At 51.1% G+C, this 13,537-nt stretch overlaps 1 protein-coding gene across 1 annotated transcript in view; it reads left to right on the top strand.

Annotated features, from left to right (window-relative positions):
- Window positions 1–13,537, top strand: part of ITSN1 (intersectin 1) — an 80,853-nt gene that overhangs the window by 64,170 nt on the left and 3,146 nt on the right. The window contains 10 exon segments of the mRNA XM_031062603.1: window positions 4,476–4,597; window positions 5,685–5,791; window positions 7,381–7,564; window positions 8,286–8,384; window positions 9,162–9,329; window positions 10,715–10,927; window positions 11,378–11,499; window positions 12,610–12,692; window positions 12,792–12,875; window positions 13,343–13,516. Coding sequence (XP_030918463.1) covers window positions 4,476–4,597; window positions 5,685–5,791; window positions 7,381–7,564; window positions 8,286–8,384; window positions 9,162–9,329; window positions 10,715–10,927; window positions 11,378–11,499; window positions 12,610–12,692; window positions 12,792–12,875; window positions 13,343–13,516 — 1,356 coding nt within the window.

The raw sequence follows: 13,537 nt of genomic DNA, 5'->3' as shown, positions 1-13,537 counted from the left end.
CTGGCAAAAGGCTCCTGGAGCTGTGGCAGCCTCGGGGCCGCGCCCATTCCCTGGGCAGCCCGGGCAGTGCCAGCACTCTATGGGCAAGAACCTTGCCCTAAAACCCAACCTAAATCCCTCCTGGCCCAGCCCCAGCCACTCCCTGGGTCCTGTCAGGTCACAGGAGCAGAGATCAGAGCTGTCCCTCTGCCAAATGAAAGTGAAAAAAATAAAATGCTCTTTGATAAGAGGTTGGAACATTGAAAATACTGCATTTGGCTCCCACGTTGCTGGTTCCAAGTGAAGTGCCTGCACAGCAGCCGCATTTGTGAATTCCCTGTGGAATGGGCTCTGCTGTCCCTTCTCCTTGGACCCCTGGCTGCTGCTTGTGACTCTGCTGCTCCTGTGCCCTGAGTGCCAGGGGCTCAGGCAGCCCTGGGGCACAGCCCAGGGGTGAGCTTTGGTTTCCTGGTGTGTTCTGAACCCCTCCAGGCCTTGCTTAACTCTGTGATTTACATTTTTGGAGGCATTCTTGCCCTCACATGTGGGATTTCACTGTCCCCAGGCAGCCTCTGGAGAGGGATTGGTAGAATCAGTGGCTCTGGAGTGGTTGAGGTTGGAGCCCCAGCAGTGAGCCCATCCTCAGTGCCACATCCAAACCTTTGAACACTCTGGAGAGGGCACCCCTAAATAATGCTGCAAGTTTTGCCAGTGGGAATGCCCAGATTTGTTTCCAGCTCCTTCCCTGCAGCTCAGAGGGAAATGCTCTGCTCTGACAGGAACTGGACACACTGGTCTGCTTCAGAAATTCCAAACCTGCTGAAATGATTGAAAACAGCTGAGAAATGGGCTTGGGCATTGCAGATGGAGAGATCTGTTTGATCCCAATGTCCTCACCCAAAGCCTGGTGTGGCCTCTCAGTGGAGGGTCCATCCCAGGAGATTTAAGGGGAATTGATTGCATCTGAAACAGGTGCTAAGAAAGCTGAATGTTGGAATGCTGTGACTTAAATAACTCAGCACTGAGAGGCCCCTGCAGGGCTGTGTCCAGTTCTGGTCCTGCAGGAGAGACCTGGAGGGGCTGGAGCATGTCCAGGGCAGGGAACGGAGCTGGGAAGGGGCTGAGGCTGGAGCAAAGGAGGCTCAGGGGCCCTTGTGGGTCTGCACAAGTCCCTGCCAGGAGGGCACAGCCGGGGGGGGCGGGCTCTGCTCCCAGGGCACAGGGACAGGAGCAGAGGGAACGGCCTCAGGCTGGGCCAGGGCAGGCTCAGCTGGGACAGCAGCAGCAATTTGCCCATGGAAAGGGAGCTCAGGCCTTGGCAGGGGCTGCCCAGGGAGCTTTGCAGTGCCCATCCCTGCAGGCGTGCCCTGGAGGTGGCACTGCGTGCTCTGGGCTGGGGACGAGGTGCCCATGGGGCACAGCTGGCACTCCATGGGCTGGCAGGGCTGTGCCAGCCCAGGGATTTGGGATCTGTGAATAATTAACCTGAGTGAAGGGCTGCTCCCCTGGTGTGCTGTTCCCTTCTCCTAAAGCATTTGGAGGAAAACTCCAAAGTGTGAGATCACTTTTGCCTGCTCCTGGTCCCTCTAACAGGACAGATTCCTGTCTCCTGTGCCCTGGTCACTACAGCCTGGGCCAGCTCGAGGCTCACAGGGAAATCTGGCAGTGGCAGTGCTTAGAAAGGAAATGAAAAGGGATCAGCAGCTGTGGCCATGGATGTGGGTCAGTGATTTCCACAGCAGAACCTCCCTTCCCAAAAAGCAGCATCTTGTTTTAGGCTCATTGTTTGTGTTGGGAGACCCAGATCTTCAGGGCTGACTTTGCATGGAAGAGAAACAACATTACTCTGTGCAAAGGATTTGCAGTGATTTTTTACATTTCTGGAGCCCATTAACCTGCAGGGACTGCGATGCTGGAGGTCAAGGCACAGATTTGCATTTCCAACATTTGTCTCTTGGTTCTCCAAGTCCAGCCAGAAAGGCAGAATTCATGGATTCACCCTCCTGAGAACAAACCAAGTTCATTATTGGCATTTCCCCATCCTTCCCTGGCTTTCCTGGATTGAAGCAAAGAATTCCCAGAGCAGCTGGGGCTGCCCCTGCATCCCTGGCAGTGCCCAAGGCCAGGCTGGACACTGGGGACAGTGGGAGGTGTCCCTGCCATGGCAGGGGTGGCACTGGGTGGCTCTGAGCTCCCTCCATGCCAAGCCACTCCATGACTCTGCGATCTGTGGAATCCAGTTCACCAAAGTTCTTTGGCATCCATGAAGAACGAGCCAGACATCTCCACCTGGAAAGGAATCCAGTTCTTCTTCGTTGTTCTTCATACAAAGACAAGAAAAATCTCTGCACTTGTGCACCTCACAAAGAAATCTCCTACCAGGAAAGTCTCTTTGGGATGTTCTGCTCACATTTGGGCTTTTTTTTCCCAAATACTCCATACCCAAAAGCAGAGTGTTTTCAGTGGTTCAGAGCAGCCATTCACAGCCCAGCTGGCTGCCAAGGGAGCCACTAAAATGGTTCATTATTCAAAATGTCAGTGCTCTCTCCAAGGGCTTGGTGCTTGGGAATCACCTTCAGGCCAAGGATTTTGAACATCTTTGAACAAGAACTTCCCCAAGGAAAAGTAATTAAACACTTGGTTCTCTTCTAATGAAGCACTGGGAGAACTGGGGCTGTTTCTCAGACCTGTGGTTTACTTGGTACCAAAGAAGCTGCTCTGAAATCAGGCATTTATTCAACAGAGATGGAACTTCTGGCTTTTGGAAGGGGCCAAAATCCATTGTTTTGGCATAAAGATGATATTTGTCCACATCTGCTTTTTATTCCAAGTTTGAATTGCACTTTGTGAAGGGTTTGTGACATCCTGTGTCTCAAGGGAGCCTTGTCTGTGTCACTGTGCTTGCCACCTGATCCCTCCCAGACTCAGAGCCGGAGAGGAAACAACCTTGGCTGGCTGTACCTCCTTTTCTGGGTTTGTTTCATTTGGTTTTGTTTGGGTTTGGCTTTTGGTTTTGCTTTGTTGGTTTTGTTTGGTTGGTTGGTTGGTTTGGGGTTTTTTGGTTATTTTTAAGTCAAATCCATCATTCGCCTTTCAGAAGCACAGATCAGTTAAAGCAGATGTTGCTGGTGTTCCGTGGAAATATTGGTGATACACCTGGACCTGCCCAGAGGCATTGTCTGAGCTCCCTTCAGGAAGCTAAAAATGCAGGAAATACTCCCTAAGTATTAACTTTACATGCAAAGAACTGAAAGAGTTACCTGGGGCCTGATGTTTCCATGAGGAAAGTTTCTTTCCATGAGGAATATACTGAATTTGCTGAGGGCTGAGGGAAAGAATTCAGCTGGAGAATTTTGGTTGTGTGAAAATGGTTGAATAGATCATTTTTAGAGCCAAACATTTTCCACCTGTTTGAAATCAACTTTGCTTTTTGAAATGCATTGTATTTTATGCAGAAAAGTAGCAAAAACTGGAGGAAAACATTCTGTGTTCCAGTCTCAGAAGAACTTCATTAAGCTCAGCTGAAAAATAATGGCCTACAGAAGAAAGAATGGAATTAAATGTTCTGTCTAATTCAGAGTAGAAAAGAAAATTCAAGATTGTGGAACTGATATAAAAACCCTCCCATCCGAGGGGATCAGTGCAAGGGAGGTTTGCAGCGATGAAAGGACAGAACTGATGGAGGAGGAGCTCTCAGTGCCAGCCTTTTCCTGTGCTTTGAGACAGAAAGGAGAACAAAATCCACCCTGGGCTCAGCCCAGACATCAGTGGGGATCTCCAGTGGCCTTTGCATGTCCTGGCTCAGGCCCTTCAAATGTTTGGGAGCAGTTTTTAATTGAAGAGTGGAGAAGTGCAGAGGCCCTGCAGGCCCTTGAGCAGGATTTCTGTGAGCAGAGGGGCCAAGGTGAACCTGAACATGGAGCATCCATCAGCTGAGGGACTCATTCCAAAGTGCCCCTTGGAGCACTGGGTCACTGCAGCTCCTCCCTAATTCCCTCTGGGATAGCTCTGTGTTTTCCTCACACCACATGGAGCCCTTTCCCCCTTTTTCACTGCCAGCCATCCATGTGGGATTGGAATGGCACAGCCCAAGGGCTCAGGGGCCTCCAGGGAGAGGTTGGGAACGGGCAGGCAGAGGTGAGGGAGACTCTAAACTTGGCCACCAGGGAGGAGTTCACACACAGAGATGGCTTTTGTAGTAATAAATAAAAAATGTGTTAAATTGAATGTTTGGAGTTCCTGAGAGCTGTGCCATGTGAGCAGTGATGCAGTGAGCAGGGCAGGCAGCAGTGCTGTCCATGCACGGCTGCTGTGGCTGCCCCACTGGGGGTCCCTGTGCCCCCAGCCCCACTGGGGTTCCCTGTGCCCCCAGCCCCACTGGGGGTCCCTGTGCCCCCATCCCCAGTGAGGGTCCCTGTGCCCCCAGCCCCACTGAAGCCCCAGTGAGGGTCTCTGCCCCAGCCCCACTGAAGCCCCACTGCTGTTGTGTTTTGCAGGGTGTGCAGACCTGCACCTGCTGGACATGCTGACCCCCACGGAGAGGAAGAGGCAGGGCTACATCCACGAGCTCATCGTCACTGAGGAGAACTACGTGAACGACCTGCAGCTGGTGACAGAGGTGGGGCAGCCCCGGGCCCCTCCTCCCTCGGCCAGTGCAAAATCCCTGCATTGTGCAAAATCCCTGCATTGTGCAAAATCCCTGCAGTTCACTGCTGGCCTGCCTGCCTTGGGGTCTCTGTCCGGTCCTCCTTTATCTGTATTGATACAGATATACAGATAGATGTTTATATACAGATACAGATACAGATACAGATAAATACAGATACAGATAAATACAGATATATAGATACAGATAGGTACAGATACAGATATACAGGTACAGATATACAGATTTAGAGATACAGACATAGATATAGATATAGATAGATACAGAGATAGATACAGATACAGATATACAGAGATACAGATAAAGATACAGAGATACAGAGATACAGATATACAGATATACAGATATACAGATATACAGATATACAAATACAGATCCAGCTGTGGGTGGGTGCAAACCATGGCAATCCCCTGTGCTACCATCACCAAAATGCTGATCTTTGAAGTGTCATTTTAGCAAAGCCCTTTTGCTCCTGACTCTCAGTGCTCATTTGTCATGTAGAAGTTGTGAAGCTTAAACAAATGTTCTGGAATGAAGCACATTCCCTACCCTCTGAGGGCGGCAGTGATACTGAGTGATAACTGAGCAGTGGGGCTCAGTTATCACTTCCTGTGATTGGCTTTAGAGGTGGAAAAACAAAGGAATTAGTACAGCCAACTATGGACAATTCATTTGACAGAGAAGCAAAGTCCTTTTTTGAGGAAGAGTTCAAGATATGCAAATCTTGGGACTCTCAGAGCAATCAGGTCTTCCATAGAAGACTCCAAAGTAAAACCTATATTCAGTTGCAGTATCAAAGGAATGCTGGGATCTTTTGCAGGAAACCTCTGCTAAAATTCCCTGGTTTCAGACAGATCATTCAGATCAGCATTAACACCAGCACCCCTACAAATTCAGAGTGTTCCCTGTTAAAGGCCCCCGTACCTGAGGGTCTCCTTAGTCCCAGCCGTCCCTGGGAACACCATGGATGTCAGGGACAGGGCTGGGCTGGGTCTCTACTTACCCTGGGCACTCTAAATGGCCTCTTCTCACTCCCCAGATCTTCCAGAAACCACTGATGGAGTCTGAGCTGGTCACAGAAAAAGAAGTCGCCATGATTTTTGTGAATTGGAAGGAGCTGATTATGTGCAATATAAAACTACTGAAGTAAGTTGGTTTTTTCCCCCATACTTCACAAAAACAGAACCCTGGGCCTCTCCCCCTCCTTCTCCTTTTATCTGCATGGAAACATTTGCCACTTACACAAATCCTGACCAGAAGGGCCACGTGTTTCTCCTTGGGGGAAAAAGCAAACTGGGGGCAGGGTTTGCTGTGAGCTGTTGAGGAGAACCCAGCAGTTCTCTGCCATTTGCACTCACTTGTTCCAGTGCTGCAGAAGGCAAATCCTCCTCTCCCCTGGAGAGCAGGGCTTGCCAAGGCTTCCCACAGGGCAGGACTTTCCCTGCCTGGCTCCAAAGGGTTTGTGCCCAGGGCATCCCTCTCCAAAGGCTCCGGGTGCTGCTGCCCCCAGTCACTGCCAGGGAGCTGAGTGGGAGCACAGTTAAACCTGCACCTTGATAAGCAAATCATTAATAAAGGTATTCTCTACTCAGCTGCTAATTTTCACTGAACCTACAGGGATTTTGTAATACCTCCTTTTTTGTTGTTGCTGTTGTTGTTTTTTTGGTTTTTGGTTTGTTTTTTGGTTTTGTTTTTGTTTTTTTTTTTGTAAAATGTATTGAAAATGGCCCACAAGTTGAAAAGTTGTGGCAGTGACAGCACAAGTGACAATGAATCTTTCCTCAGGACACCAGGCTAAAAACTCAGAGTGATGGGGTTTCCCTGCCTCACTCACACATCAGTAACTCTCTTTCTAAGGCAATAGAAAAGGAAATTACCCTCCTCTTCCTCTCACCTGTGATCTGGCATTGCATTGAAGACAGGCTGCAGCTGGATCACAAGAGAGGGAAAGGTGGTGGCTGAGAGTGCAGCCTGAGCCGTGTGGAAGCCCAGGGCACCAGGAATATTTCTGTGTCTGCTCTGGGGTGCCCTGACCCCCAGGGCAGCACTGACTCTGACCCTCATCCATGGAGAAAGTTTCCCAGACTTCAAGATAGACTGGAACCCACAAAAGTGTGAAATAGATTATAGAGAGCAGTGTAGGTGTGTCACTGGGTGAGAAATTGAGGTTTGGGGATTTTAGTGTGCTGTGGATGGAAGCAAGATGGAGGGCACAGGGTGTTGTCCTGGGTTTGTTCTTCCTCCTTCTCCATGGGTTTGGGTGGCATTTTGTAATTGGGCAGAAAAGTCCCCATTGCAGCTCTGTGGGATCAGTTATTGGGTTAAAAGGGAAAATAATCCAGGTGTCAGTTCTTAATTGGATAGTTCAGTCTTAAAAGACCTTGGAACAAGAGATTGTTGGCCATTTTGTGCCTTCTAATGAAAAGCTGCTGAACTCACAGTAGTGACACTGTTTTACTGATAACAAATAATAAACACCTGAGTCCAAACATGAATTACTGTCTGGAGTGCCTTCAATCCAGACACAGAGAAACCAATGACTGGGACCCCCACAACTGGTGCCTGGGTGTAAAAGAGCAGCTCAGTAGGAAGAAGCTGTTCATTGTGTCCCTGCAGTAAATCTTGTGGCTGGTGTATTTATGTTTCTCTGCCTTTCCACAATGAATAAGAACCACCCCTTTGTTCTGTAACTGAGGAGTGGCTCTGTGTCCAACCCCTGCCCTGCTCCTGCCCAGGGCCCTGCGTGTGAGGAAGAAGATGTCGGGGGAGAAGATGCCGGTGAAGATGATCGGGGACATCCTGACGGCGCAGCTGCCGCACATGCAGCCCTACATCCGCTTCTGCAGCTGCCAGCTCAACGGCGCCGCCCTCATCCAGCAGAAAACCGATGAGGTGCCCGACTTCAAGGAGTTTGTCAAGGTGGGAGAAGCAGCAGCCCCTGGGAGTTCTGTGCATCTTCTCCCCTGGCTGAGCTGCTGAGCAAAGGAGGCACCACCTCCTGTGAGGGCTGTGTCACTTCTGGGCCACCCCTGGAGGGGCTGGAGCGTGTCCAGGGCAGGGAACGGAGCTGGGAAGGGGCTGGAGAATCCCTGAGGAGCTGGGAAGGGGCTGAGGCTGGAGCAAAGGAGGCTCAGGGGCCCTTGTGGCTCTGCACAAGTCCCTGCCAGGAGGGCACAGCCGGGGGGGTCGGGCTCTGCTGCCTGTCCCAAGGGAAAGGAGGAGAGGAAATGGCCTCAAATGGCACCAGGGCAGGTTCAGAATGGAGATTGGAAACAATTTTTTTCCCTCACAGAATGGTCAGGCCTTGGGCTGAGCTGCCCAGGGAGGTTTGGAGTCCCTGGAATTGTCCCAGAGCAGTCTGGATGTGGCCTTGGGGACAGGGATTGGGGTGATGCTGGGGTGGCACTGGGTGATCCTGGAGGGCTCCTCCAGCCCTCGTGATTCTGGGATTCTTGTCCAGACAAGGCAGGTGAAGAAGTGTTGTACAAACCACCAGGAGTTCTCCTACTGATGTGATCTCAGAGCAGATTTAGCTGAGGATTGGTGCTCATTTATTGCCTTCCCTTTTCATTTTGTGAAGGAGCTCATATTTGGGATTAAACCAGCTGACTAACCAGATTTTTCCTCTCTAATGTTTCAGAGGTTAGCAATGGATCCTCGCTGTAAAGGAATGCCACTGTCAAGTTTTCTACTAAAGCCTATGCAACGGGTAACCAGATACCCACTAATCATTAAAAATGTACGTTCCTTTGCACACCTGGTGGGTTTGGTGCTGCTTTGCTTACACCTTAATTACAGGGTTGTTTCCTTATTTGTGTCAGGCTTTGCACTGGGAGGTCTCTGATGTGCTGGGGAATGTGGGATGTCCTTTAATACTCGATTCCAGTATAGAAAATGGGATCACTCCTTGAGCTTTGGCAAAGTTATTCAATATTTCCATTTGAAACAGAGCTGAAGCTTGCACCCAAAGAACCAGAAGGCAGTGAGTGCTGAGTGAAAATTTAAAATTCAGATAACAGGAGCAACAAGACAACCCTGGGCTCATATTTGCCTTTCCCCTCAGTGCCATTCCCTCCCCATGGGCTGAGCCTGGATTGCTGCAGGTTCCCCTTGTGCTGATGGTGCTGGAGGATTTACAGCCCCTTCCTAACTTCCACTTGTTGCTTAACCCTTCCCATCCCAAATAACACCATGGAGCATGGCCCAAGGCTGTCACAGAGGATTATGAATTGGGTGTTGGTGTATATAAGGGATTCCTTCAGCAGTCGTGGCTCCATTTCTGTATTTGGCTGCAACGTGTGTGCTTCTGTCAGAGGAGCCAGCAGTGTCCTGCTGCAAAGGCTGTGCAGGCAGGCCTGCAGTCCAGCTGTTCCCAAATAGTGCTGGTCTCCCATTTCTCACATCTGTCAAGGAGGAGAATGAACGTGGGGCTGGCTCTGCTGGAAGTGCGGGGCTGACAGGGAGTGCAGCTGAGCTGTGGTGCCAGGAGCCTGACGGTGCCTTGGCTTGTGTGCAGATCATAGAGAACACCCCCGAGAACCACCCTGACCACAGCCACCTGAAGCAGGCCCTGGAGAAGGCGGAGGAGCTGTGCTCGCAGGTGAACGAGGGCGTGCGGGAGAAGGAGAACTCGGACAGGCTGGAGTGGATCCAGGCCCACGTGCAGTGCGAGGGCCTCTCCGAGGTAACGGGGACAGGGACACGGCAGCAGCTCCCCCTCCCCTGGCCCCTGGCCCCTGTCCTGCCCCCTCCTGGCCTCCTGCACGCCGTCCTGGCTGCTGCTCGAGCTCCTGACCCCCGCTTGGGTGCCTGGCTCCGGAGCAGCGCCGCGTTCAACGCTGCCACCTGCAACCAGCACTCCCCAGTTCTTTGTGGTGCACTGGTTATGGGGCTGCTGGATCCCACTCCAAAGCTGCACCTGACCACTATGGACTGCTTTGAAAACCAAATACTTAGAAATATTTTCTGTGATAAAGCTTTGTATGCATTTGAAAACTCAAGAATACTGATCAAGCCTCTGGAGACTTTACAGAGAGAATCCCTGCCTCCCATGCCATGTTACGTGATAAGTTTCTAGAAATATTGTGTTTGTATGTCCTGCAAAAGGAGGGAAGATATTCTGATGGCCTTCCTGTTGTTGGTGGAGGTAACAGAGGCAGACAGAGCACAACTTGATTTTCAAAGTATGCACCATTCTAGAAGGTAAAAAATTAATGAGCACTGGTTGGTTCATCAAGCAGAAAAATTGCATTTCACCTGAGGAAGTGTGACTGTTCTGGGAGAAGGACGGGTGTGACACTGTCAGCACACCCAGCTGTCTGCCAGCAGGAAAGTGGCTGCTTTATCTTCTGTAGGTGGTGCCTGGCCCAGAACAGCAGCTCCACGCCCTGGCAGAGCCTGTGGTGCTCACTGCACCATCCCAGCAGCAGCCCCAGCCATGGCAGGGAACAGCCCAGCCTCTCCCTGTTTTCTGTCCAAGGGCTTTCCAGCCTGCCAAAGGAGCCCCTCCAGAGCCAGCTGACCAGGCTGGGGAGAGCTGTGCCAAACCCTGGTGAAAATAAACCTGAAAATGGCACTTTAGGCAAGGGCAAGACTCTGCTGATCCCTAACAAGGCCTGGCTGAGTCTGGGATTGTGCCAGTCCCAGTGGTCAGCAGCTCTCACTTGGGGTATCGTGGCCATCTGAAGTCCTCTGGGGCATTGTAAGGGGTGAAATTCAAGCACAATTCAGAATGCAGGCCTTAGGGAAGCTCAGCCTGTGGAGAGGCCATTGGCAGAGCTGCTGCTCATCCAGGACAGGTGCCCTGGCTCAGCCCCAGCCCTGGAGGTGCATGTGTGTGCCCAGGGGGCACAGATGCTTTTGGCTTGCCCTGCCTGCCCAGCCCTGTGGCCTTCAGGGACTCTCCCAGGGCCCCCTGTGACTTGTGCTGCTTGTGGTGCTCGAGGCATGGCTGGTTTTCCCTGCCACAGACTGGAACCAGGACTCAAAACTGTATTTGGTCTCTTGCAGGGCAGCCCCGATTGTTTCACTTTATACAGTGCGTTGTTGTTCTTCTTCTACTTTTCGCAGCAACTCGTTTTTAATTCAGTTACAAACTGCTTGGGACCACGCAAGTTCCTGCACAGTGGGAAGCTCTATAAAGCCAAGAGTAACAAGGAGCTCTATGGTTTTCTCTTCAACGACTTCCTCCTCCTCACTCAGATCATAAAACCTCTTGGCTCTTCTGGCACAGACAAGGTCTTCAGCCCTAAGTCCAACCTGCAGTACAAAATGTACAAAACTGTGAGTGCTGCTCTGATACAGGGATGGGGACGGGGCTCAGGAGCTCCATTCTGGGGGTGTGGGCAGGAGCCTTCCTGGAGAAGAGATTTGAAAGCTTTGGGGTTCAGGGGCTGATGGCGGGAAGGGTGGCTGTGTGCTCTAGGGAAATAAGAAAAGATGCTTTGGAGGTTTTGCTTGAATAAAACTCTTCCATGAGGGCTCGTGTGTTTGAGGGAGTGGAGGGAGAGCAGCATTCCTTGCTCTCTGGGGGAGGAAACTCTGCTGTGCTTGGCTCCCTCCAGGAGTGTCCCCAGGCTATGCAGGCACCTCTGTCTTTGTCAGCTTTTAAAATTTTCTGCAGAAATATAGGAGGCAGAAGGGGGGAGATACTTGGGGCATGGAATAATCCTGCTGTGAGCTGATGTGTGCTGAATGCCCCTGTACAACTCCAGCTCTGCTGATGTTTTACAGCCCATTTTCCTCAACGAGGTACTGGTAAAATTACCCACAGACCCTTCTGGAGATGAGCCCATCTTCCACATCTCCCACATTGACAGAGTCTACACGCTGCGGGCTGAAAGCATTAATGAAAGGTAAGGGCCTTTGTGGGCCTTGAAAAAGTCTGGGAACTGTAGGATGGGAATGGTTGTGATGGAAACTTGCAGAACACCCTCCAAGCTGGTTATTTTACAAGACTGGAAAATTCCTTCTTGGGATATGATGATCTGAAAAAGAAGGAGAAATAATGATGTTTCCTGAATTCCAGCTAGACCAGTGATGAAATGGCTGAGGGTGGATGTTTAGGCTGCATTTCACAGTTTATGGTAACATGAAGAAGCCAAGAGATGCAATTCTATCTTCTGCTGTTGTCTGGGATAGTGGACAGTGTCCCTGCCCATGGCAGGGAGTGGGACTGAGTGAGCTTTAGGATGCCTCCCAACCCAAACCATCAATGTCCTGTGGAGCAGCAGCTCTTCATTTGGGGTCCCAACACTGATCCACAGTCTCCAGATTCTCCCATGTTTCCTTGACTCAGGCTTCCCTGTATGTCACAGCAGTTCTTCGAAGCCCTTGAGGTCACTTTGTAGCCTTTCTGCCACCCTCTTTCTCTGCCAACCTTCCCCCTCAGCCTCCTTCAGGCACAGGCTGGGATTGCTGGGGTGGACTCAGTGATCCATGTGGGTCCCTTCCAACTCAGGACATTCTGTGACTCTTAATCATGAAATGGTTTGCAAGAAGGGCCCATTCACCACCCCTGGACTCCCCAGGTTACGCTTTTAAAGCCCAAGAGTCAGAAGAATTGGGTTGGAAATCTCAGGGACCAAGGACAGTGTCCACCTCAGCAGCAGCAGTGTCTTGTACCTCCTGGCTCCAAGTCAGTTTATTTCAGGAAAACAAGGGGCTGGATGAAAGCAAACCTGTTCTTGAGACCTTTTGTCTTCTCACCAAGCATCTCCTGCTCATGGTTCTCTTGAGCTTTCTCTGTGTGCTGGGGTTTGCTGCCTTGGGATGGTTCCATTCTGCAGGTGCTGTGAATTCCAGTAAGATCCCTTCCAGGCAGACAGCTGTGGGATGGCAGGGCCTGGGATGGGGCCAGAGCCTTGGCTGGGGAGGAGGGACCATTTTAGTTTTGTCAGCTGTGCTCCAGCAGGGAAAAACAGAAATGGCATTTCGCAACTTTTTTTTCTCCTTTCCTTTCCAAGGACTGCCTGGGTTCAGAAGATCAAAGCTGCTTCAGAACTTTACATAGAGACTGAAAAGAAGAAGAGGGAAAAGGCCTACTTAGGTACAGCATAGGATGTGGGGGTCTCATCTTCTGTGGAAAAGTCCCTGGGCAGGAAAGTCCATTGGTGACATTTCTCTCTGCTCTCCTGTTCCACCACAGTTCGCTCTCAGAGGGCAACAGGCATCGGGAGGCTGATGGTGAATGTTGTTGAAGGCATTGAGCTGAAACCCTGCAGGTCCCATGGTGAGTGCCTTGGCTTTCCTTGCTCCTTCCAGAGGACATTCCCATTTGCCAGCCTAACTCTGCAGGGGTTCTGTCCCAGTCGTTACTTTGTTAAATGATGTGGGTTTAGTGAAGGTAAAATAGGCAGAGGTGACTTTGTGCAGCTGAGCCGTGGTCCTGCAGTTGTCCTGCACGAGGCTTTTGTTTCAGGCTGGCTTCGTTTCCACCACACAAGCCATAAAGTCCTGAAGGGAAGGGTGGAGGGTGCTCAGCACCCAGCAGAGTATTCACTGTGATGTTAATGTAGCCCATTACAGAGGCAGTGAAGCAGAGCCTGGGATGGGAACAGAGCCTTGGATGGGACCAGGGGCCTGGTGTGGCCAAGGTCTTTCCCAGCTCAGGTGGCTGTTGGAGCAGAAGGAAGCTCAGGAGCAGGAGCACGCAGCTAAAAAAGCCCCGCTCATTTCTGTTTGTTTCCATCTTCCCAGGAAAGAGCAACCCCTACTGCGAGGTGACCATGGGCTCCCAGTGCCACATCACCAAGACCATCCAGGACACCCTCAATCCCAAGTGGAATTCCAACTGCCAGTTCTTCATCAAGGACCTGGAGCAGGACGTGCTGTGCATCACGGTGTTCGAGCGGGACCAGTTCTCCCCGGATGGTGCGTACAGGGCTGGCCCTG

Source organism: Geospiza fortis, unplaced genomic scaffold (genome assembly GCF_000277835.1).
Source record: "Geospiza fortis unplaced genomic scaffold, GeoFor_1.0 scaffold96, whole genome shotgun sequence".
NCBI lineage: Eukaryota > Metazoa > Chordata > Aves > Passeriformes > Thraupidae > Geospiza > Geospiza fortis.
The sequence above is the reverse complement of the archived record's forward strand: the minus strand, read 5'-3'. Positions and strand labels throughout refer to the sequence as shown.